Genomic DNA, 27,335 nt, shown 5'->3' with positions numbered 1-27,335 from the left:
GAGGCTATTGGGATCAGGTGGTCAGGCTCACTTACTTTATTTGACACGTCATAGTATCTCATTTGCGTAGAATGATGCTCATGCAATTGATCACTGGTCTGTTCAGAGTCCATTACCTACAGACACCCGTCATATAACTGGAAAACTGTTGTGTGCGGCGTAAAACTTAACTCACTCGCTCACTATTGTTCAGGGTATTTGTCAACAAACCAGCTTTCAAACTATTAGGACTCCGGATCACCAAAGGATACAGATTCAAAGATAAAAGGAAATCATATTGCAAAGAGTTTATTTTTTTTATAACTCGTATCCACGCGTCTACAGAGGATGGCCGTTAAACATACTGATGACTTTACTGTAGCAAAGACCACGTGCATCACAGATATTTGAGTAATTTCAAAAATATAATTTCATAAAATGTGTTTCTTTTATCACAAGAAATTGACATAAATTTCTCAAACCGTTTTGAAATGATGGCTTCAAAGAGAATTAAGAGACGAACTGGATCGGGGGGTCAAGGTCGTGTAAAACATATTTGAGGTTACAGGCCACGCCACAATAAATACAAGCACAGTATACAGCCAATCATTATTCAGTCTGTTTAGTTTGGATGAACAGAATTGTTTCCAACAAACAGCGTGTATTTCATATGCCATGCTAATAAAATTATCTTGGTTAAATTTTGTTAATTTGTTGAACATTAACTGGAACAGCATAAAAACGAAGAAACGACAATACAATGTATATCGACGCATGACGCGCATAATGATAAAATAGAATAAATGCATATAAATTAAATAAATATCAACTGGTTCTTTTGGCCCCAGTTACAATATTAGAAAGTGTAAAATCATTTTGAAAAAGTGTAAATTGGTTTTGCACGAAAATATCTACATGATGTAAAAATCATATTTATGTAAAATGATGGCGATTGCATAGGCAGCGCATTGCACAAGGTCGTTTTGAAGGCTTCTGAGGTTTGAGCATTGGGCATTTACTTCCGCTTCCGGAACTGTCACATCCGGCCGTGGGCAGAGTTGTCTAATATTCCTCACCCTCTTCCTCATCCGGGTTCTCCTCGACTGACTCGAGACCAACCTCTTCATAATCTTTCTCCAGTGCCGCGAGATCCTCCCGAGCCTCAGAGAACTCACCCTCCTCCATTCCTGAAAATACAAATTTTCATGCATCATATTGAAAACCCGACGTATACTGTTAACATTTTGCCATCGCTGAACGTTAAAATACATAAAATTGCATTTAACCCATTATTCTAGGATGGGGTGAGGGGCTTCAATTTTGTAAAGAAACCACCCCCAAAACAATGAGCTGTTATTAATGTCTTTTGTGACAGCAGAATTTAGTGCAATGAAGTTCTTTTTCAAAGGAGGGTGGATAATTACTTTCGAATATTACAACTTCTTAAAAGCCGACGCGGCGATGATTCCTGTTTGTATTTACAGTACGCGTGGCTAATACATCCAAAAAGAGACGTTGCGACTCACCTTCTCCGACGTACCAGTGGACGAAAGCTCTCTTGGCGTACATGAGATCAAACTTGTGATCTAGGCGAGCCCAGGCCTCGGCAATGGCGGTGGTGTTGCTCAGCATGCAAACGGCTCTCTGAACTTGAGCAAGGTCACCTCCTCAAAGAAACCCAACAAGTAACTAGTAGAGGCTTCTAAATGAACCAAATTCCGCACACATTTACTTCCAAGTATATAAATAATGTTTCACAATCGATAAAATTCCACAACATTAACTGGTTGAATTTCAAATATGCAAAGAAATGTTGTATCGCGGGATTTACATGGCACTTTACAGGAGCATCAGTATCTTACACTTCCATAAATTATATATGCCTCAAATTACAGCAGCATTTAAGATAAAATAGCAAAATATAAATGTAATATTCTTACGTTCTTACGATATCATACTTCTAATATTGTTTAATACGCCTGATTGCATTCATCCGATAAAGTGTGGCTAATAGCACTTAATTATAATGTTAATAATACAGTATCCGTCTGTAATCGACATGAAGGTTTTGGACTGTATTTTAGGTGCATTCAGTAAAACCTCGTTATTATTGATGGCAAATTACAGCTGAACTGCTTTGACTCAGCCAGCTCCGGAATATTCAGTACGAGTAATGTCCCTTTGAATACATTGCACAGTCAGAACATAAAACGTATGTTTGCAGTTTAATGCCGCACTCGGCAATATTTCAACTATATGGCGTCAGTCTGTAAATAACTATCCAGTGATCAACATCATGAGCAGCGCTTGGGTTACGACGACACGTGTCACCCAAGTCATGAAGCCTGACCATCCCGTTAGTCGTCTCTTCCAACATGCTAAATTGCTGAAGATCATTTCAAACCCGGATCTTGCCATAAAATAATAAGGTTTCACTGTTAGTACATAACTTGCTCGCGTTTCACTTCAAACCGACCTGGGACTACCGTAGGAGGCTGGTAGTTGATGCCGACCTTGAAACCAGTGGGGCACCAGTCCACAAACTGGATAGTCCTCTTGGTTTTGATGGTCGCAATGGCTGCGTTGACGTCTTTGGGGACGACATCACCTCTGTACAACATGCAGCAGGCCATGTACTTGCCGTGACGGGGATCACACTTGACCATCTGGTTGCAAGGCTCGAAGCATGCGTTAGTGATCTCAGAAACCGACATTTGCTCGTGGAAGGCCTTTTCGGCTGGAAGAAAAACATTGCCTTCGTTTTACACGGACGTGTATGGCTTATAGTGGCCCTTGCAAATCATTTCTGACTTTGAAGGCCTTGAGCTAAATAAAAGGGTTTTGAAACCTTTACCCATTTCGGGAACCGAACCCTGAAATTTGGAATAGTTAAGGAGCGACTTGACCACTAAATTACAAATCCACCAACTAAAAGCAAACATTAGTGGTGGCTGTATTTACTTGACAGCAAAGGAAACGCAAGTTTTGAAAAAAATCGCATGAAAGTAAGGGTTCATGTTGATATCTTCAATTTAAAAACTTGATAAAAAGCATCACTCACCAGACACAATAGGAGCGTATGTTACAAGAGGAAAGTGAATCCTCGGATAGGGCACCAAGTTGGTCTGGAACTCTGTCAGATCCACATTCAAGGCGCCATCGAACCGGAGCGAGGCGGTGATAGAGCTGACGATCTGACCAATCAGACGGTTAAGGTTGGTATAGCTCGGACGCTCAATGTCAAGGTTACGCCTACAGATATCGTAGATGGCCTCGTTGTCAACCATGAAGGCACAGTCAGAGTGTTCCAGGGTGGTGTGGGTGGTCAGGATAGAGTTGTAGGGTTCCACCACGGCAGTTGAGATCTGGAAAGGTGAGGGTTACGTGAAGCGCACATACAATCATAGTATGTATGCAGTTTTGTCAACTCAGGGAGAAAATGCTATTCTCGAACAAAACATAGCCCCAAAATAGACATGTCTCTCGTGCATCAGTACATCGTTTTTTAAAATAAAATGCTTAGTTTGCCTTTCTGTCTGTTTTTGTCTCTCGCACACCGTATGCTTGCATTCAATGTCACAGCTGCCCAATATGAGCGGTGGGGTAGCCCAGTGTTTAAAGCGTTCGTTCGTCGCGTTGAAGGCCCGAGTACGATTCCCCACATGGGCACAATGAGTGAAGACCATCTCTGGTGTCCCCCGCTGTGATATTGCTGGAATATTGCCGAAAGCGACGTCACAATTTTCCCTGACAATTAGACAATGCTTGTCACACACTTGGCTATTTTAAGCAGTCTTACCAATTTTCACTTTTTCAAACTGTACAGAGTTGAAGGTAAGTCTAAAATAAGAAGCCTATTTGGTGAACCCTTGCTCACTCACTCAGACACTCACTCACTCTCAAGTTCAAGTACATGTATCTGTGTGTAAGCATTTTTATTCCTCTTTGTATAACAAATAGCAGTGATCTGGTGTTGATATTCAAGAGAAGAAAGGTGGGCAGTGTTCTGATTCGTCTAAGAACGCGTGACTCCATTATCTACATACGGCTCTGGTATTTCGCTAAAATTGCAAGCTTCAGTGTGAAAAGGAATTTTCATTGATGTTAATATCAAATAATATCAGAGCGAGACTACAAAGGTCACGTGTCTACCTGAGGAGCTGGATACACAGCAAACTCCAGCTTAGATTTCTTCCCATAATCCACTGACAGCCTCTCCATGAGCAAAGAAGAGAATCCACTTCCGGTTCCGCCTCCAAAGCTGTGGAAGACGAGGAATCCCTGTAGTCCTGTACATTGGTCCGCCTGTAGATGGTGAAGTCAGAGGTCATTCACACTGGTATGATATTACATAACGTGACATGGCTACACATGGTGTTGTGTATCAGTACAGACGTTTTCTCTATTTCAAAATAACTGTCTTATCAACACAAGACACTGTATGCAGTATGCAGTGTGCATATTGACCAGCAGTTTCAAGCCCATTCTCTCCCACAAGGTAATATACCGAGGATGGAAGGAGTGTCATCTCTCTGCAGTTTCTTATTTGTGTCTGGTTCTCTCTGTCCGACGTACACTTTTGATATGAAGAGGCTTAACCCAGTTTGGGGCTTCCACTCACCATTTTCCTAATTCTATCTAGAACTAGGTCGACAATCTCCTTGCCCACGGTGTAGTGGCCACGGGCGTAGTTGTTGGCAGCGTCCTCCTTGCCGCTGATCAGCTGTTCAGGGTGGAACAACTGGCGATACGCGCCCATACGTACCTCATCTGGAGTCAGAAACGTCACAGTCTTTAGTAAATGTTTTGCGATAAAAACGTACGTTTGCAGCTAAGAAATGTTGGTTTCGGGAGGCAAATACAATGGCATCTCATTATCTAAACCACAGCTGTTTCCTGAATGACGGATGGCACAATGGATTAAGTCAATTTACTCCAAAGGCATCGTCCGTACGGTTTAACACATCCTGTTTTGGCTCACTTAAGAATTACAATAAACGACATCGCCCATAGGGGATCCTTTCTCCAGCGCTGGGTCTCCTTTCACGAAGCAACGTTTGCTGAGGTTCACCATTCCTTAACATTGCATTATGGCTACCTTTGTGACTTACGATCATGTGCTTTGTGAAAGCAGGTCCAGTACTTTTACGACATAAGTTTATCGGTACTACTATAGCAGTCTTAAATACCAACGTTGAGTGAGAGTGGGTGAGTGAGTATGGTTTTACGCCGATTTAAGTAATATTCAAGTAATATTCGGCTCGGCACCAGAAATTAGCTTCACACATTGTACCTTTCTGGCGAATCGAACCCGCACCGTTCGATGTGACGAGCGAACGCTTAACCACTAGGCTACGCCATCGCCCTTAATTCCCTTGTCTCATACGTAGTTATAACATACTTAATTCGTTTTCTTTTATTCTTAAAAAAATATGACGACCTGCCCGGTGGTAAGACATAATAACATGTGCATAGACATAATAACATGTTCAAAATCTGAATCCCTTGACTAACTACCAACAGTAAAAATTACGTATCACCAGGCACTGGTTCTGGTTGAGTGAGTGAGTGAGTGAGTTTAATTTTACGCCGCACTCAGCTATATTCCAGCTGTATGGCAGAGGTTTGTAAATAATCGAGTCTGTGCCAGACAATTCAGCGATCAACAGCATGATCATCGATCTGCGCAACTGGGAATCGATGACATGTGTCAAATAAGTCAGCGAGCTTGACCACCCCATCCCGTTAGTCGCCTCTTACGACAAGCATAGTCGCCTTTTATGGCAAGCATGGGTAGCTGAAGGCCTATTCTACCCCGAACCTTCACTGGTCGGCACAAGTTTAGAGTACGGTCACTGAATAGTTCACTAGAGTTAACCTACCGACGACGCTAGGTTCAAGGTCGACGTAAACTGCACGTGGCACGTGCTTCCCGGCGCTTGTCTCACTAAAGAAGGTGTTGAAAGACTCGTCCCCATTGGCCATGACCATCTTCTGGTGCTCCATCTGTCCATTGGGATGGATGGAGTGTTCCAGACAATACAGCTCCCAGCATGCATTGCCGATCTGTACTCCGGCCTGGCCAACGTGGATGGAAATGCACTCCCTCTGAAAGTAGAAGGAAAACGTCAGTCAGGGAGAATTGTTTGTATATATAATTGGGAGTGAGTGAGTATGGTTTTTACGCCGCGTTTGGCAATATTCCAATAACATCATGACGGAGAACACCAGAAATGGGCGTCATGCATTGTCCCCAAAGTGTCACTGGAATGGCATACGAAAACAATTTTATTACATTCACAGTACTTGGTAATTGTGGTCTTTTATTAGGACCGAATCGCATTGTGTCGGAGTCAAATTTTAAATAGAATATAAAGAATTGACAGACACGGATTCCGTGTTAGTGTTTAAGGGTAGGCGTATGATTTCACAGTGGTTTGTTTTTCTTGTAGGGCAGGGTATGATTACGCCAACACCAGGTGTCATTAATGAGTGAGTTTAGTTTTACGCCACACTCAGCAATATTGCAGCCATTAATATGGCGGCAATCTGCACATAATCAAGTCCGGAATAGACAATCGAGTGATTAATATCATGAGCATCGATCTCCGCAATTCGGATACGATGTCATGGTCAACCAAACTGCGAGTCTGAGGACCTGATCCCGTTAGTCACCTCTCACAACAAGCATGTGTTACTGAAGATCAGTTGTAATCCGGACATTCACGGGTGGTGTCATTAATGACCACTGATGCAATTTCCACAGCTTGTTTGAATTTTACGCTTAGTAGAATCTGTGTGACGGGAAATCGAGACTGATTTATATCAGCTGTTGATATAATTAATTGGGTATTTAATGCATACGCACGTGTTAGGATAACAAGTCGTTAACAGTGCATTCAAGAGCTCTCAGTTACCGAAAACATAGCCCACGTTTTTGAGCACGCTTAGAGTATTGTTGATAATTTTATAGACAGGTTCGCACAACAAATACCCATATTGTTTTCACAGTTTTGACATGCTGGTGTCAAAATTTTGATGTTCCATTGCGGTTATTCAGTATATTAATGATTTAAAAGAGAACAAAAACATTTCAGTTTTCCTCACTTTAACTATTTACAGAAAAACACATTATCAAACTTAACACATTAAAAGAAACTTTTATAAATATATCGATAGTGCCACCCTCGGACAGCACTATTGGTTTAGGTTTGTTTCAAACGCCGTCCATACCATTTTCAAGTAATACGATGGCGGACTGTAAATAATCGGACCAGACAGTGGAGCGACTGACATCATGATCACCAGTGACATACATCAACCAACTCGGCGAGTCTGACCTCCCGATCCCGTTAGATGTTCTGACGGCAAGCATGGGTTTCTAACACTGATCTTCTAACAACAAGCGTAAATTGCTCTATATTACATGGACGCTAGATCATGTTAAATAGCATGGCCACTGGATAATACCGCCTTCATGATGTGATAATTTGTCGATGAAAGCAACTAAAAACAGTTAAGAAATACTTTTTCAAATTTTGTTTGGTCATTTGTTGATGTCCTTTCATTATAATATAAATTAATTAGCATTCATATCGGATAACAGTCAAAGTCACCTTACACTTAATACGTCCTTGAAAGTAGTGAGTGAATGTTGTTTTCCGCTAGTCATGATCAGTAATTTGCAACTTGTGATCTTTCACGCTTTCTGATATCAACATATCTATTTCAGTGATAAATCATTAACCTTCTTTTCTTCCGTCAATAAAGGTCGGGTTCAGTGCCATAGTATAAACAACGTTACCTATCTCGACATGTTGCGACCCACAAGCACATAACCTAGCTGTTCTTAAATTAGATTGGGTTGTATTTCAGACACATATAGACACATTTGACGGCTGGGGAGATACAGGTTCATGTGCATTTATTTACACAGGTTCCACAATCTAATGAAAATAGAAAACGCTGTCTTAACATTGAGGGGTTTCATGATAGATAGGTTCAATTCGTGAGGGTGACGGACGTCCCGCCTAGTGATGTAGATGGGTGAGGGAAGATAGACAGTGACAGCCACACTGGCGGCAATGTTTGGCACCGTGGGGTCACTGGCAGTGATAATTGCATAAGTTCAAGACAGGTAATAGTGCAGGACCGTTTCGCGTGCTGCACGTGAGTCATTCCTCGCGAGAAATCTGATAGTCTAAGAATCTCGTGCTCTGCTCGCGTGCATGTGCACCACTCCAAACATGCATGTGCGGTCGCAGCTTTATGCAAATGTTGAACGAGAAAAGTAAATAAAATACGATGGATATTTTTTTGGGAATCGCAGACGCAGATGAATAATCGGAGATGGAAAGGTGAAAATGTCAGAAATCGAATAGCTGTTTCTGTCAACAAAAACAATTATCCAGTTTAGCTTCGTAGCGTACATAGCTGTTTGATCGTAGATCTGAACCGACATGGACTCTTGTTGTCAAATAGAACGGTAAAGCAGCATGTTCGCTTAAGTTCGCTTAGCACACGTGAATATTGATTCATGCTCCAAGCGTTCTGCACAGAACAATATCAAGTGGATCATGAGAGACTGCAATACGCTCGTGGCACAGTGCCCCATAGCAAGAGGAGATGATAAACTGCGTGGACATCACAGAACTGCACTACTTTAGTAATGATATGGGGATTTGATAATCACCGAAGTTAAGATGTTTTTACAAAAAAAATAATTTAAAAGCAATTCTACAATACTTTGTTACTTTGTCAAGCACTAATGGTGTGTGTGTGTGTGTGTGTGTGTGTGTGTGTGTGTGTGTGTGTGTGTGTGTGTGTGTGTGTGTGTGTGTGTGTGTGTGTGTGTGTGTGTGTGTGTGTGTGTGTGTGTGTGTGTGTGTGTGTGCAGTATATTTTCACCCGTTTTCATGAGACTTTTCCATGGTCATTCAATAAACTTTCAAGCTTAAAGGCAGGATGCCCTCCCCCATGAGATTCGCGCTGACTATTATTGCATGTTAATAATTCATTTTGGTTGAGTTAACATTATTGGGCTGTATCGCTAAGTAAATTACAACTATATTTCGCCGCAGTCAGCGATATTTCAACTATATTATGGTGTAGTCGCTGGTATAACAGCTCTATCGAGGCATAGCTGACTTCCAAACAGCGATGTTGTGACAAAATCCCTACGCCGCAGATGCAGCGAGCGCACAGGTGCATCACGATGTATGTGGCGATATTTCAACTAAATCACATTCAACTAGTCAGCGATGTTACAGTTATAAATAGGTGTAGTCAGCAATTATTACAGTCATAGCACCGATATTTCAGATATGTCACGGCGTACTCAGCGATATTACAGTTTTATCACGGGCTTAATCAACGATATTACAGTTACATTACGACTTGGTCAGCGATATTGCAGTTATTTCACGGCTTAGTTAGCGATATCATAGATCATTACGGCGTATTCAGCGGTATTACAGTTATATCACAGGATAGACAACGATGTTAGAGTTATATCACGGCTTAGTGATATCACAGTTATATTAATGGCACAGTTAACTATATTACAGTAACATCACGGCGTAGGCAGCGATATTATGGTTATATTACGGCGTAGTCAGCGATATTATAGTTATATTACGGCGTAGTCAGCGATATTATAGTTATATTACGGCGTAGTCAGCGATATTATAGTTATATTACGGCGTAGTCAGCGATATTATAGTTATATTACGGCGTAGTCAGCGATGGTACAGTTATATTATGACATACGTAGAGATATTTCAGTTATATTACGGCTTAATCAGTGATATTTCAACTAGATCGCTATACGTGGGCGTAAGTCAGCAGTTATATTACAGCTATATCAACACTGTATGACCTGTAGCTATTGTAACTAGACTAAACATTAGTTAACCATGGTTAAAAACAAAATAGCATATGACACATGTATCCGTCAGCCAAGCACCCAAATATTTCCCACTAGTAAATCACAACGATTGCTGTACCTACATGCATACTCAGGCATTACGTGACACTATACCAACACTGTCATGCAGACTTACCATGGGTCGGTTGTAAGACATCCCCAAGCTCTGTCGTGACTCAACGAACAGATAACCAGTGCTAATAAGTTCAATTTGAGTCAGGACGATATGATTCATAGGACATTAAAATACTGTTTAATCCTCTTTCGGATTAGTTACAATTTTAACATCGAGTGTCTACCAGTGGTCGTGAGTCTGTAGTTATCAATGCAGTGGCCCGAGCTTGTGGAATGGGTTTAAGAAGCATGCATTTTGTCAACACACGACAGCCTCTAGGAGGTGGGATTACGTTATTGGATGCTTATACGGGTCTTGTCTGCGTCAGTTAAACTATTCATTATTTCGAGTTAACATTTTTAAAGAACTGAGGAGGAAGGGTTTAGGATGAGACTGTTGATGATGTAAGTAACACGAGTGCTGAGTCATCACACATACTGAATCATTTTAGATACGCAACAGAGCTGTTGGATTTAATGCCACTTAGAACGGTAGTGCAGTTCCACTGGTGCAGAGTATTGTGGAAGGAAGGAAAGCTCAAAATGGAACAGGATTTAGGCGCTTAATCATACATTATCATGAAACACGTGTGCATGTAATGGTGTTGACATCCCACGGATCATAAACAATAAATGTGGGATCCGAACCAACCATCACTGGATCCTGGGTTGATCATTTAACCGGCGTAACGCATATATAGAGGACTTGGGTATAACAAATAGCTGGGGGATATTGAGGGCTATTCAGGTGTGTTCAGGTGACACTTGTTTTCAGATTTGGTTGGCGCTATACGAAGTACTATGTGTAGCGCCTCGTGGTCGTTTGTGGCACTGAATAAACATAAGAGAAAAAAGGAGACCAGAGACTTTCCTCTGAAACTCTGGCTATCTGGACTTGCCATATGTAAAGGCTTGCATGGACTCTACCATGCACGTATATCTATTTCGGGTCTGTATTACAGGTTTTACAAACGACGTAAAACAGGCATGAATCACGTCTAAACGTTTCTGATTTTTTGAAACGACTTGTTTTTGTCACGCAAATCTTTAGGGGCGGTCGGACAGCCTAGTGGTTCAAAAGCTCGCTCGTCACGCGAAGATCCGGGTTCGATTCTCTGCATGGGTATAATGAATTGAGCCCATTTTTGGTGTCCTCCGCCGTAATGTTGCTGGAATATTGTTAAAAGCGGCGTAAAACACACTCACTCACAGATTTGCAGTGCGTTTGGAAACGTGTTTGGTATATCTCTTGATTCTCCAAATCGCTGTTAAACTGTTTTAATGTACCCACTGAGTAAACCTATTGATGTTAGCAGCGTTTGTGTGGTAATTTCAGACATATTCAATTTAAGCGTGACCTGTTCCTGGTTGCTACCAAACAGACCCCTCGTTGTGATTAAATGTTTTTGTGCGGGCCTGTCATATCCTGTCTAGTAAGTAATATAAAGATCTATTTATGTGAGTGACTGCTGTTTCATAGTTCATTTGTTTACCCATCTACGTTCGACATAAAACTGACACGGACGTGTTTATGTGGAATATAAGTGCATATCAACTGTAGAAAACTGCCATGACATTCCCTCGAACGCGGCTATCAAGCATCTGCGGTTAATTTAAGAGCAGATTCTCCGCGCGTGCCTGTGTAATGAAAGGTTTTGGCTGTACAAGAAATATGTCTGGGGATGCGGCACGTGTTGGTGGATGAAAACCCGCATCGCCAGCTGAGCTATGTTTTTGTCTCTCCATCAGAGCCGGCTGTTGGTGTATTGGGACTGTTAATACCCGTTTGGACTGTGTTTACTGTGGAACCTTCGGACTCAAACTTTTAATAGAATTGTGCATGCTTGAATCTGTCAAACCTGGGGTTTATATCATCAGTTCTTTGTACACGCACTTCTTTTAAACACACGGAACAAGTTATATCTGAAACTGATTCACTTATGTATACATCGGCGATACGGTATATTCATTGTGTACGTGAAATCTAGTTTTCAAAAGATCTGATTTGTTTAAAGTTTACAATAATTTTAATATCGGGGTCACAAGCTGGGAGACGTGAGACTGACACGTGCGTGTCATGTGATGTACCGCGAGGTAACACGAGACGATGGCTCCGAGCAGCAGAGAAGCATATCGCACGGGCAGAAATAGCTTTCGTCGATCTGATATAGTACTTACGTTTAAGTAAAAGAACCATGCGGTGACTGTCTATGTTAAATAGCGTTATTTATGGAAGAGGAATATCGCATTATGCCTGAGAGTGGCACTTTGTCGTGTTATTGGTCGCGAACATGTAGTCTAAAGGAAGATGGAAAGTCAAATAGTATATATGAGTATATGGAACTGTATGTGTGTACAGACCTATATATAGTCTGGTTCATAATTATTGAGAATTTTTCTTCTTACTTTGAGCTATCCTAACACCTCAACTGATTCACTGATACTTAAAACTAAGTAATGGTATAAGGGAGGTAACTCATCTTGGCCTACTGAGTATAGTACAATTAGAGTTACCTCCCCTGAATTTGTAGCAGACGTCATTTTCCTCAGCACTGTCAACAATGTCTGCTGAAGATAAAAGAAGGTTGATTTTTGAGTTGTGTAATCAAGGAATTGATGATGTAAATACATTGGCAGAGAGAACAGGAACTCCTCTTTCTACTGTGTATAGGATTAGGAAGAATTTTAAAGAGGGAAAGGATTTTGGGCACCAGAAAGGAGAAGGGAGACCCAGAAAATTGGACTTCTCACATCGCGTCCGGTTGGGAATTTTAGCGTCTAAAAAGCAAAGGGCAAGCATCTCAAACATCAGGTATGAAATGATAGAAAGGGGATCAACAGTTGTATCAAAATCTACAGTTAGAAGAAATTTGATTGATCTTGGATGGGAGAAAAAGACTGGAATTCCTTCTCCTCTCATGAAACAAGAACATAAAGACAGGCGTGTTGAGTGGTGTTTGGCACATGAAAACTTTGACTGGGAAAATGTGATTTTTACTGATGAAAGCTCAATATGGGTATATCCCAATAATGTGAAAATATGGACAAAGTCTGCGTCAGCACCGTTGTATCGACGACCTAAATACAGCCCAAAGTTCCATGTATGGGGAGGGATATCCTTATTAGGAACGACCCCCCAGTGTGTGTTTGAGGGAAATCTGACAAGTCAACGCTACACTAACATATTAGATAATTTTCTCCTTCCAAGTGCACATGTGTTTTATGGAAATGACTGGATTTTGCAGCAAAATAATGATCCTAAACACACCGCAAAACATGCCAAGCGGTGGTTTCAGGAGAAAAATGTGACTGCATTACCATTTCCTGCATATAGTCCTGACTTAAATCCCATTGAGAACATTTGGGGGATGATGAAGGAATGTGTGAATCAAAAGGGGTTGACAAAAATTGAAGACATGAAGAGAGAAGTGGTCCGATACTGGGACAGCATAACTCACGAGACACTAACCTCTCTGACAGGAAGTATGCCTACCCGTCTTAGACTGTGCCGTGAAGCTCAAGGAGACTTGATAAAATATTAAATTGTTACCTACACAACATGAAAAGGTCAGTTCACTTTCACAATACATTCAATTTTATCTGATTTGTTCTCGTTTAATAATATGAAATGCTTTAGCTATTCTCAATAATTTTGAACCATACTGTATGTCTAAAGAACTATATGTTTATGACAGCTATATGTGCATACAGAACTATTTGTGTGTAAAGAACTACGTGTGCAGACAGTTGGGGGTGTATGTATACAAAATGTATGATCAGTCCATGGGCACCCAGAATTATAGATAACAAAATTTTGTACAGCATACAGGCAATGTAAGGGACTGACATTCAAAGACGTTCCGAGTGAACGAAACCCAGCAGTACCGTAATCTACCGACAGACAGGTGCGCGGGAAGATGGGCTATGGTTAGGTTATATGATTCTGACAAGAAATACGATCAGGGATTGTTTAACAGCCTCACTTGCAGGGGTATTGTGCATATGCGGAGGGTTTAGGTTACGAATGTTTCGTTTAATCAACTGCTTCAGTTTTACGCTGTGAAATGTTTCATGATCGGTCAGAGTGATATGCTGATTGTATGTGGTTACGGAACATAGTGATTACTTCTACATTTAATCTCTAGTTCGACAAGTACTAGTATAATATAACGAATGAAGACATTGCGTCAGGCGGTGCGAAAGACTCAAAGGCTCACGGTTAAATAGTGACCTTTAAAAAGTAGGCAATATGTAAACTTGGGAACTGTAAAAGTAGGACATGAGAGACTAACACATGACGTAAAGCTGAACATACGAGAGGTCATAGCATATCCTGATGCAGGCATGTCAAAACATTCCCAGAAATGGAAACATTTCAATTACTTCTTCATATCTACGTCTAACTACTGAGAAAGTGAGTTTAGTTTTACGCCGCTTCTAGCAATAATCCAGCAATATCTCGGCAAGGGACACCAGAAATGGCCTTAACACACTGTTCTCATGTGGAGCATGGAGCGTTTTAACCACTAGGCTACGCCACCGCCCCGACTAGGATATTATGTACAGTATGATACATGTAATTTGGGACCGGAGGTCAGAGTTAGGCGAAATGTATCTGATTAACGATCTGAGAGGAAAACACGAAAGTTTTAAGACATGTTTTACGTAAGCCACGATAGGAAATGTGTGTTTTACTCTGTGCGTACGACAGCTCTTAAACTAGTGAAGCCGAACCTGGTGAACCTTTCCTGTCAATTACTGGACCATCCGTCATGGGGCACGTGAGAGCATCTATTCCATTTTTCTATAGCCAAGCCTTTCTCTCTGTCTACCTGAGATAACACGATCCTTCTGCACCTCTCCCGCTCCTACCCCCAAGTCTCCCTCCGGCTGCCAGCTGTTTAGCCCCTCTTCCTTGTCATTGTGCATCCCCTCGAAACCTCATAGCTCACGTGCAAATAGGGAAAGAAGTTTCAAAACCAGAGCTTATAACATAACTGTGACTTTTCCTAATAAACAAAAACACATATAGAACAAAACTTTTAACGCTCCACGAATGCTTTTGGCTATAGTCATTCTAAGAAGGACGTTGCATACCAGTGATGATGCTAGTGTGGATGTTTCTGTCGGCTGTAGGGTATAAACCTAGAGGGCTGGTAATGAACTTCCCTGACGTGTAGAGCTATTTTGCCTTTAAATAAGTAGACCTTTTACTCACAGAATGCTTTTAAAATCAGTAAAGGTAAAGGTAATGTCACCCATTGGAATTTTCGGAGTAAGTAACCTATTTATGCAGTACTAGAGTTACTCGCGGAGAAGGTTAAGATAACCTCAGTGTTTAGTTCTACGCCGTTTTAGTAATATTCCAGCACCATCACGGCGGGGAACATAAGAAATGGGTTTCATACATAGTGGGGAATCGAACCAGGGCGTTTGGCGTGACAAGCCAACGCTTTAACCACTAGGGCTCCAGTGTCAGCTTGATGCTGATCCTGTCACGTCTAAGGGAAGTAACTAGTGCTGTGCTGCACACTCCACCAAAACTGCATATGCTCCCTTTCCCATGCACATTTACGCACGCCTTACCTAAAGCTTTTGTCCAAACACGAATCAAACAATGTTAACCAGTCTAGACTGAAGCGGTGGTATCCATGTATTGAAAGATGGACAATATCAACAAAGATGATGTCCTAGACAGTGCTTCCATCAAAGCAAATGTGTCATGTCGGTAACGCTGCAAACAAGGCGCTGACCCTTAAAGTTCATCCTCAAAAGAGTTCATAAACTTTGACTAGACATTCAAACAATCTCATCTCAGGACCTTCACATTCCTGATATCAAGGTAGAATGGAAGCACATGTTAAAGGGGGAGCCCAGACAGTATCCGGTATCCTGACAAAGTCCATCAGTTGCGGGATTTTGTCAGGGGTTATTTCTTTTGTCATTTTTTTTCGACATCGCTTACATGCTTTGTGAATGTCAGACTTAGGGACGAGATTATGCGAGATCTTAACTTTCATCTCGCCTTTCATTCGACATTTGTATCACGTAATGTGACCATCTGTGACATAGGGAGATAATACAAAAAACATCCCCTTGTCAGCGAAAGATGTTCTTTAAGGTTTATATCAATAAATACTGACTGTACACTGGGAGGAGGTAGACTAACGCGTTTTCTCTGTGAATATATATCTTGTGAGAAACAAATAATATTTTTGAAATTGAAAAGGAGCCCCATTAAGATGAGAGATTCAGAACCTGAGGTGTCTATATTGCTTCATCTATGGTTTTAGCATTGCAGGAAAGGCAGGGTGAGGGTGGAAAGGAGAACAGTTACTAGAGAATATAGGAGGAATTAGTCACAGATGTATGAGACAGTATTACGTGTTGGAACATAATTTGTCTTCCAAGAGTAACACACATGTATTTTAGGTAACGATCTTCAAATACCTGTTCTTTTGACTTTGCAATTTAAAATTTTAGATAAGTCTATACATTTCAATTCATCATCAAACCAACTTCAGTGTTTCATTGCGTATTGTTTCTTACGAGCGTTATATTCAAATATTACAATTCCTCTCGATGTTGCTGTTTACATACTACACTTTTCTGAAAAAATCTGAAAGTTGCTCAGTCAGTCTCTGTATCTGAGGGTCCCCCATGGAAATGCAAGTGTTAACGAAAATGATAAGAATTAACTACGTTCATAACAAACGGTAATATAATGAACTGAAGGAAAAATCGAACTAAACGAATTCTCTGGATGTCGAAATACGTACATCGAACTACTGTTATAACGAACAAAAATCAGTGGTCCCATTGAGTTCGTAATAACCGGGGTTTATTTTAGTTACGTCAAGTGATCCAAACTAGTCACTGGATATTCTGTATCTGCAGTTCCTGAAGGTGTGCACACCCTAAATCCCACATCCCTTCTGTCCTGAAAGTTTATTAAATGATCATTGAATCTACCGTGAAAACGGGTGAAAGTGAACTGTCCGGACGCATGCACGCATACACACACACCTTTCTCAAAAAACTGTATCCACCACTGTTCTACCTGCATACATACAGTACATCATTCATCATTCAGAGAAGGTCTGTGAGTCCGGGCTCTACATATATATGCTCAATAAAGAGGGAGGAATCAGAACGGTGCTAAGGAAGAGGAGGGTACTGATATTGAATGGCACAACAAAGATCTGGCCAACACATGGGTGAGCCTTCTGAAAACACTGTTTTCCTGCTTGTGTTTGTTGTATGTTAAACGTCTCTAACACCCCGATGAGCTTTATCTCAGGTTAAATGCTATTCCTTCATGTCTACCAACGCGGATTAAGGCACAAGGGGGCCCCATCTTTCACTGTCAGCCTCAGGGATGTAACAGCCGAGATAGGAGAAGACGCCGTGCTTCTTCAAAGCACATGATGAAGGGTCAGATTGATGCCACTGAAACATATTCTTACTTCTAATTTACGTGGAAAGTGAGTAAAAGTGGGCAGCCTCTTATACGTGTTTGTTTATCAGGTGCAGACAGCTAGATCCTCGCTCCACAATGGGACCGTAGAGATGTTGTTACAAGGATTCTTGAATGGTAGATGTTCTCTTGGTTATAACCCCTTGGGCTTATTTGTGCACGACCTTGGACGGCTTTATTCGGGATCATGCAAAAACTGTGTAAATGATACATTCTTGATTGTTTATGTAGGTAAAGGGAAAAGGTGATTTGTAGAAGGAAGCCTGTTAAAGTATTCAACACATACTTGTCATATCACCTCCAACGTTCACAAAACGTCTGTCCGTTGTTCAGCTACAAACTCATTATAAACAGAGTGCCATGTGACTTGTATGACGAATACGAAATATATGAACTTAATTATTTTCCCAAACGGAATAACCCATTTATAATGTTTTCGGCTCAAAACCCCTACCAAATCAAAAGACATGCTCAGGAAGTTGTGAAAGACAATACATTACTTGGAAGTGATTGCGTGTCATATACTGCCAATTAAAGTTTTTGAGGTTTTGGTGTTTCCATAAACCTTGCCAAGATTAGGCCACGTCAAGTGAGTGAGTGAGTTTCCAGCGATATGACGGCGGGGGACACCAGAAATGGGCCTCACAGATTGTACCCATGTGGGGAATCGAACCCGGATCTTCGGCGTGATGAGTGAACGCTTTAACCACTATAGGTTACCCCAGCGCCCCTCCACGTCAAGTAGCGAACTAAAAGCAAATCTACTGCCAGAATATATATGATGTTGTATCACAGGCAAGGTGTTACATTATATCGTTTGGTAGGGGCGTGGTGGTTTTTTATGATATTTTTCATTATTAATTAAACAGCATGTGAAGTTATTATTGTTGAAAGGTCTCATTCATACAAACCATAGTATGACATGTACCTGAAACTATAAAAATATGCAAGGGCATCAGCCTTAGTAAGTCAATGGAGACAGCTCTTCAGGAACACCAGCTTCTGTAGCCCAGTTAACACTTATTCCCAATTATTCCACCCCCCTCCCCACCCTCAGCCCGGAAAATTACAAATACCGATACGCGTGAACAGTGCAGATATTCTTTTCATCTGAAGTATTACACGTATATTTACTTAACACTGGTTTAAAAGTATTTTTATTGTCTATTGGCACATGTATTTCACAGTACAGTAGCTAGAGGTTGCGATGCTAAACCAGAAGGGTCATACACGAAAAGGCTTTATTGGGGAAGGGGCGCTGGGTTCTGAGGGGCTGAGTAGCAACATAATTACCTTTCTACCTCGAACAGAGAGTCTTAATAGCTTAGGCAAGCTCTTGGTAGTTGGCAGGTAATTAGCCAAATGCAAGATCGCTCGCGTTGATACTTTCTATTTTTTGCTGTTAGCTCTCCCTTGAATGATATTGTCAAACATGACTAGAACACTGTTTAGTACACTGAAGATAAACAGAACAGAAGATCCCTCGTTTTTGTAAAATCGTTTCTTTGGGTTATATAGTCACGTGATGATGACCACGTGACTAGCAGCACGTGCTGATCATGTATGACTCACGCGTGAAGAGAAACCTGGATTAAAGTTGCATCAAAACGATAGATGCACGACGTAATTTATAGGATTACGGTTTGTAATCCAATCCGTCTTCAAAGACAACCTAACTGAAAAAATACCCTCAGAATGATTTCAACACTAATATGAGTAATACGTTTTGGTCCTGGGCCAGAACGTCCAGCATTATATATTCCAATTAGATATTAGACTGAGTTTCAAGAACAGAGGTGGAGTTATATCACCGCGTATCAGCCACATGGGTGGAACTCCAAATCATGGATCAAATGAACCACGCCGACTCAGGTATGATGTTGTGACTGAAATGAGGAAACCAATGGTGACATGATAACGTATCGGAGAACCTGTTTTGGGAATCTACATTTGCAATAAGAAAAAAATGTGCTACTCTTGCAAACGGACAGTGACTCTAAATTAAACCAAATATCACTTCTAGCCTTTCCTTATGAACCAGTGAATAATACACACCAATATTTCTTTGCTGCACCATTATGCGTATGTCGTAATATCCGTGATCTAGTGGGCAGGATGTTTGCCGGTTGAGCGACAGGCCGATGGTTCGTGATATCAGACGTTGAAAAATGATGCTTGTTGTTACCCTGCCTGCTGCGCGAAGGGGTTAGAGTAAGGCTGGTTAGACAGGAGTCGGTATTAGAGTGTAAATAATATCGAAACTCACATGGGATTGCAATGGTAAAACAGCAAGATACCACCGGTCTCGCCAGATAGTTCCCCTCTGGGTTATCACTGAGTGCCTAAGCCCGGGTTAGAATCCATAAATGTGTGTAACGTAACCATTCTTGATGTCTTCCATCGTGTTGTTGTGTGGCAAATCTTTGCTCGTCATATCGAAGAGCCAGTTTCGAAGCCAAGTGCTAGGTGAATTCCAGCGGCTGACTGATCATACGACCAAGCCTTTGGCCAAGATTCGAGTTTTGAATTGTTCCTAAGCAATCTATGCTGAACACGGACTCGCTGACTTAGATGACACATGACATCGTATCTCCACCATTGCGTAAATCGATAGACGATCGATGGATTGCCCGGTGCAGACTCGCATAGCTGTAATATTGCTGAATGCAACGTTGAACAACAGACTGTTGGTCAGGTTTAGAAACTGATGATAAGCAACAAATGGATATTGAAGTAACATTTCATTATTTGTCATCTTCGAAATTCTAAGATGCTGTTACGTGTTTTATAATATGCGTTTTCCACGAAGAACAAAGCATGAAAAATACATAATATATGACACGATGGCCTATCATAAGGCGGAATATCTTATCACTGACTAAGCAATGCTACATACAAGCAGGGCAGGTTGAACGGCACCATCAGGCAGCTATCACGCCGAGACCCGTACCACATGTACGAAGCAGCCTGACCCGGCCACGTGCTTCCGTCAACCAGGAAACCATTCTCCTTTGAGAACGTCTGGCACGTGGCTGCACATTGCTGATGTCAAAGCTTATTGGTCAAAACATTCAACAGTTGCATCAGAGGTCAAACGCCCTCCTTACTCTCTGCTCCGAGGTTTTCCGATTGCATTTGCTGGGAGTCAGTTTGGTTTTGCTCGAGTAGAAACATTACGAGGGAAAGGCGTGATCTCACAATCTGTTTAGTACTTTCTGTTCATATATATCCGGCCACGCCGTTATGGTCTATTGTGTCAAAATAGGGAAACTGGACTAACAGTCAGCACCTTTCAATTCAGACATTGTGAAGCAAACATTGTTAACATTGCTGACTTCAACAACAATTTGGCTTTCATTAAAATTTATTTTCCACCTTCTTATAATATCGATGGAAATCCAAATGACAATACGAGGTATAGTATCAAAAAAAAAACGCTTCCTCGTTCATTGCAGTGACTGTGTAAGCTATATTCCTCTCAAACACCTAGCATTTTTGAAGAAGCAATTCGTTCATGTGGCAAAACATTCCATTATGAGACAGAGAAAATTACTCTCAGTTGTTAGTGAGTTGGGTAAAGGGATGTATGTTGTATCTATGACTACCTCTCAACGGGAGCTTGCCATTTTATAATGGACAAAAAATACTGGTCCGTTTTTTGTCAAAGTTCTCCTTGTGCACTTTCCCTTTCCACTTTTCGTATAAGAAATAAATCACAAATGACCTTTCTCGAGAGCCTAGACTGCATTGATTGACTGCCACGGATATTTTGACTAGTGTGAATAAGAAACGAACTGAATCGAACCAACGTACATCCGTTATTGCACTGCCTTCCCGTCATACAACCTCTTCACACCACTGCAATTCCACGCATGCTCAGACGTTGGCTCGGATCCAGACTCCAGGCCCCGCACTCCAGTCTGACAGACGGATGACACGTTACTTCTCTATCAACATACTATCCGTAACTGTTTCCCATTATGTTCAGTGTTTGTAAATCCGGATCCATTCATAGACGAAGCCGTACAATCGAGAGGGTTAGGAACAGTGGGTTCAACAATGTAACACCACATTCGCCGTTCCGGTGTATCCCCTCGATTAATTTCTTACTAGGGTAGCCTAGTAATTAAAGTGATCGCTCGTTAGGCCGAAGGTTAGATTCTCCACAAAAGCAGGTTCTATAGCACATCAGCATTGTGAAAGTACTTCTTTTGGTCAGATAAAGGCTTAAAGAAGTAGATGGTGTCAGGGTTTATACGTCCGGTAACCAGTAATAAACATAGGTACCTTAAACACTATAGATTATGAAGGCGAACGGTAAATGTCCTGGGTTACGTCCAGAGTTACTTACGTAAGGAGGGTTCATATGAAAACCTAATTTTCAGTCCATGAGTAAGATAATTAAGAGAAAGGGAGAGCACCTCAGTTGTGTTTCTTGTTTTAATGTGAGGCTTGAAATACTTCAGCTTCAAATCCATCGCTGGGCAATGCATTACGAGGTACAGATTCACCATTGGCTGCATATATGTTAACACTTAACTTTGTTTTCTTTGTTTTTAATACGAGATAATGCTAGTATTACTGAACAATAAAAGTTATAGCAATTTGCACTTTTGAAAAGTGAATAATCATTGCAAGCCTACAAGAATTTACGAACCAAATGTGTTGTAAGAAATGCGTACAGAAGGGTTATAAATATATCTGTAAACTTTGGAGGAGGACATCAGTATAACATACCCTGCCCGAAACAGTCCTCGCAACAGGGGCTCCCAACAGGGGCTTGTAACGCTGAAAACTGCCATCAAGGTATATATTGACCAGAATGGGTATTATTATATTATCCTTTTATATAGTAGTAATACCCATTCTGGACAATATATACCTTGATGGCAGTTTTCAGCGTTACAAGCCCCTGTGGTCCTCGCAACAGCCATGCACAAACTGTTTCAGAACTGAGATTTCCTTCATAGACACAATACACATGTTTTCTCACATGAATTAATTCCTTCTTTTAAAATGACAAGTAATAGAGAGGAATATAGCTTACACAATGACTGGAGTTTCGAGGAAGTGTTTTTTTTTTTGTAGATACAATACCTCGTATTGTCATGTGGATTTCATTGTTATTATACGCAGAGGGAAAAGATATCTTTGCGAACGCCAAATACAAAGACGCTGTTTAAGATTAGACCGTGAAATAATATATTACAACAAGAGCCCAATGCCGACATCCATGTTTTTGTTTTTATCGGGTAAAAATCCAAATGGTACACAGGCGTAGCTGTTCGCTTAGATAAAATGGCGAATTGTATTCCTCTTCTAAACCATCCCCGCCGATATCTCGAAATTCGAGGATACCAAATCTTGTGTCATGTCAAAACTACATCCCTGAACATTAAGATGAAGCTAGTCCAAACAGATTGGTGTTTAAGGCTCTTTCTTAACAAGCAGCTGCGCTACTCCAATTACGTAATGTCGTCTGCTTGCTTTATCGATCGTCTGCTAGTCTTTGAACTTTGGCAACAGACTGTCACGTTAATGTAGCCAGTACACTGTATATCGGTCAAGGGCATATTCACGATTGTTCTAGCCATTGTTTTCTTCACGTCTGATGCTTAACATGAAAGACAATGCTTGTGATCCTCATGGCAATGACTGTCAGTTTTATCCTTGTCGGACTAACAAATCATAACGGAGGCGAAAAATGTTGAAGGCATGATTCCAGTTTAACAATTCATGTAGAATACCTCAACTCTGACCCTCTTGTTCATGATGAGGTTTGCTAATGCTGCACAGATGACCTAAACATTTTCCCGCAAACAAAAATCACATTATGCCGAAACGCTCCTTGTAAATTACATGTACTTGAGATTTCAGAGTGATGAGTACTTTTTAGATTTTAGAACATGCCAACTCAAACCAAATAAATAAGTCGTTTTGGATATAAATAAAGGTAAACACATTCGTAGCACAATGGTTCTCATATCCTGTTGAAATTATACACTGTGTACACTTGAACCTCGATGCTTCAAGCACCTTCACTACAAAATACTGTATGCTTGCCGCCTTGTTTCCTTAATTGCGTTGCACGCTAGTCCGGGTACCAGTCAAAGTGAGCAATTCATAATTGCATCGGTTAGATTAACAATGTTCTACTGAGGTTCAAGGTATGAGATGTACGTCTGGGCTACGGCACAACTCGCATTTTTCCCTGAGCCTGCTGCTGTCGACATCATTCACCAATCCCACAATGCCGCGGTACGAGAACACATCGTGCCCCACGGATGATATCACGCACAAGCACTCCCTCGCATTGATAACAATGCAGATGCACAGGGACGAACCTGACACAAGTTATAGGGGCGATGACATCACAAGGCCAGTAACGAGGTTTACCTCAGACTCGTCTATGTGAATCAGCACTCTGTCACAGCAGATATTTCTGGCCACTAAAATTGTATTCCCTGTCTAAAACATGCGTCATAGTGATCTAGACTTGGTTCTGTCTGCCTGCATGAGTAGATCGAGTGCCATACGGTCGCCTATGTTGTAAAATGTAGCAGTGTACAAGAAAACCTAATTAACAAACTCGTTATACAGCGTTATGATTCTATGAATGATATATTAAGATCGAGATGACTCCATTATGTCATTCAAAATATGATATAGTAACGTACTTCCCCTGGGTCATACTGACATGAAAACATATAACCCCCGCCCCCAATAGATTCACAAACATCCCCGGTGTTTTAATCGTGTTAGTTTGATAAGCCCTCTGTATTTCGCTATCCATGTGCATTCTGTGAAACAGAAGTGCTATATTTAGCAATCGGCTTGCGATTTAAGGGATCTTTAACTCTTCTAAGGAAATATGCGACCTGCTTAGAAACAAAGCCTGTTTTCAAACTGTCTGAATAAACACTACGGATTTGCTTCGAATCCGAATCAAATATTTTTTGTCTCGTTTTAAGTTTGACATGCTAAAACATGTTTGTTATCGTTTACTTCAATAAACAGTTTCGGGGCACACTCGGGCAGCTGAGGATGAGACCAGTGTGTGGAACAGAGGAGCACACAGATCTCTCACAAACAGATGGCTCGATACACAGGTTAGCAAGCCACGGGCACATAGACACAAGGACTTTCGTAAAGAAGGTCCAATGGAGGGAAAGCTGGGGAGGCAGGGTACTGTCCTCGGTCGGGGGTGGAGGAATTTCCCCGGGGGGTCGGGATGAGGGGGGGGGGGGGGGGGGAGGGTCATGCAACATGATCATCTGATGAGATGTTTATGTAGTGCGTTAGCTGGCTGTCCTTGTTTGGAATGTGAACCTTATATACAATTGATGCGAATAGATTTAAAAGCTACAGAAGTAAGACGATACACTTAGAGATATGTATCTCCTGTGCAACTCTTGGGGTTGTTCCAAATATTTATGGGAAACTACGCCAAAAGGCAATCCTCGAGGCATTCCAACCCAAAGAATTGCTTGCTTTATAAATTGGTTTAACCTGTCGCTTCTAAGACTTTTAACATCATGATAAAATCTGTGGCTCTGTATATGGAAGCGATACACATACTATGTAGACAACTTCAATATTTATGGGAAACATATACATCAAACTATCATAATGTACAAACACGTCTGAAATACCTATTCCTTATTTTTTGACAAGTACACATATGAATTTGTACATAAACATATAAATACGGGATGAACGAATATCAAGGTCGAACATTTTCTGAAATGATAACGAAAATGTTAACTTTCGTTCTTAATCTGTTTGGAACGTTTTCAAGTAGAGGAAACCGAGAAAATATACGGCAAGGCTGTGTGCACGTGCACTGTCTAGCAGACGATAAAAAGCAGACGATAGTACATATGAACTCACCATATTGTCTGTGTCGGTGAATGGAGTTTCACGGTGTGGAGAAAAGCGCCGGGTTCGGTAGTTGTACTGGGTTGTGCTACGGGCCCTGTACAAATCGGAACTGGCGAGATTTCGAGCAACGCAGGGGTTTTCTCAATTCCGTGACGTCATCGCCTGTGCTCGCGACGGCAACCGGATTACTCACACGATTGTGTTCGGCAGAGATCACTCACGCGGTTCATCCTCAGGGAAAATATTCTTTCGTAACCTAGTGGGTATTCTCCATCACATGTCATAGATAACTGAATGTTATTGACGAATACCAATAGATAAGAACGGTCAGAATTTCACTCAGAGCAAATTATTGGCATTATGTAAGAACACAGTGAAAATGTTTCATGGGCGAGAATAATATTATATCGCTTATGTAATGACCCCTATAGAGAGAGGTTAGAGATTTAGGATGTCTTCTAATTTTCTGTTATTTTTTCTCACCAACCCAATTCAAACACTCCCACGTTGATAAATTTCCGCCGACCCCATCTCGACATATATTTACCAAATTGATCGGGAACTCAATGTTTTCGACAGACAACGTGTTGCAAGTCCACACAGATGAAGGTTTGTATTGGTCTGTTTCTGACAGTAAATCTTTGTTGATAGTGTTTGTTAAGTTTAAACAATGTTTTATGCCCAGAAAATATATGAATCGGTTATATAAATATTAGAAAATATATATTTCTGTTGATGCCATACACAAATCGGATGGCAAAATCTGTTCATGGCTGCATCAAACAAACCAATACAAGTTGTACATGTTGAATACATACTGTTAAGTTAACGCCGCATAGTTGCATCGGCATTCCGATATGGTTACCTACACATTCCTCTGTTAAGTACGTACTTAGAGTTAGGCCATGCTATTCCAAACTGATTGCTTCATGTGCCTCTGCCAACGTCCAACTTCATGCCTCATCGCCTCTAGCCTATAATGGATGGAGAAAGGAGAGTTGATCTTCTGACCATCACATTCTAAAAGACGTTGAAACTGGATGTTAATTAAACTGATCACGTGGATCGAAGTCAGGATATTGAATCTGGTTGATGTATTCTAGCAAAAACGAGGAATGGTATGTCAGTCGGCACCATACGTCCCGCTCCCACCACCCCACCCAACCCTCACACGCGGACACACACACGCACATACACACACGCACTTACACACACGCACTTACACACACGGACATACACACATGCACTTAAACAGACATGAACGTACGTCGTTTAAGCACAATGAACATGAACCAGGTGTGGAACCTCATTTCATCACACCTCACGAACATGCATTCCGTAATTTGCAAAAAGTTATAAAATTAATTGATATCCACTTTGTAGACATCCTGGTGCTCTGTTTGTCCATTTACCATCTGTTCGAGACATGGGGTTCACATATAAAACTATGCTAATGATAATGACCCCAAAATAACAACATATCGAGATAATGATTCAACTGTAACGGTAGCTCTGTTCACGCCCGTGCAACGGATCCCGCCTTGAAAACGTGCTTAGTCGGAGAACGTTCTCAAAAAAATATATATTATTAGCTTTTCAGTGAAGAATAATGTTATATTGTTTACGTTACATTTACAACTGAATGGTGCTTTACAACTCTTCGTTTTGAGCGGCTATCACACAAACATCGAGACATGCATAGTTCGAGACAATCGGAGTGTCATGTTCATAACATACGCATCATCTGGGAAGCATCTACATGGACCATATTGTGTCATCGTGTAACGCGATGTCCAGATGACTGGTCTTCAGTAGCCCATGCCTGTCTTAAAAGGTGAAAACGTGATCGAGTTGTCTGCCTCGATATGTCATCATATCCCAGTTGCGTAGATGGAAGCGCATGCTGATGATCACGTGATTGTCTGGTGCAGATTCGATTATATACCAACCGTCTCCATA

At 41.2% G+C, this 27,335-nt stretch overlaps 1 protein-coding gene across 2 annotated transcripts; it reads right to left on the bottom strand.

Moving 5' to 3' along the window:
• Nucleotides 1-272: 272 nt before the first annotated feature.
• Nucleotides 273-25,535, bottom strand: LOC137296778 (tubulin alpha-3 chain-like). Of its 2 annotated transcripts, none has more exons than XM_067828631.1 (8): nt 25,386-25,535; nt 5,862-6,087; nt 4,601-4,749; nt 4,132-4,284; nt 3,041-3,344; nt 2,456-2,716; nt 1,506-1,646; nt 273-1,166 (listed from the first exon to the last, which is right to left on the bottom strand). In XM_067828631.1, exons 1-8 carry the CDS (start codon nt 25,386-25,388, stop codon nt 1,042-1,044), a joined length of 1,362 nt encoding a protein of 453 aa, XP_067684732.1. In that variant the 5' UTR covers nt 25,389-25,535; the 3' UTR covers nt 273-1,041. The 2 variants fall into 2 exon arrangements, with proteins under 2 accessions (XP_067684732.1, XP_067684733.1); XM_067828632.1 differs by having other exon boundaries at nt 1,506-1,643; nt 25,386-25,481.
• Between the last annotated feature and the right edge of the window lie 1,800 nt (nt 25,536-27,335).

This window comes from Haliotis asinina, chromosome 9 (assembly GCF_037392515.1).
Source record: "Haliotis asinina isolate JCU_RB_2024 chromosome 9, JCU_Hal_asi_v2, whole genome shotgun sequence".
Lineage (NCBI taxonomy): Eukaryota > Metazoa > Mollusca > Gastropoda > Lepetellida > Haliotidae > Haliotis > Haliotis asinina.
The sequence above is the reverse complement of the archived record's forward strand: the minus strand, read 5'-3'. Positions and strand labels throughout refer to the sequence as shown.

What these genes read in the sequence shown, in the direction of transcription:
- LOC137296778 (XM_067828631.1), bottom strand. An exon ending in CCTTGAACCTAGCGTCGTCG is followed by an intron (nt 4,750 to 5,861) that starts GTAGGTTAACTC and finishes TTCTGACTCCAG; the next exon opens with ATGAGGTACGTATGGGCGCG. An exon ending in ATACGCTCCTATTGTGTCTG is followed by an intron (nt 2,717 to 3,040) that starts GTGAGTGATGCT and finishes TTTTTCTTCCAG; the next exon opens with CCGAAAAGGCCTTCCACGAG.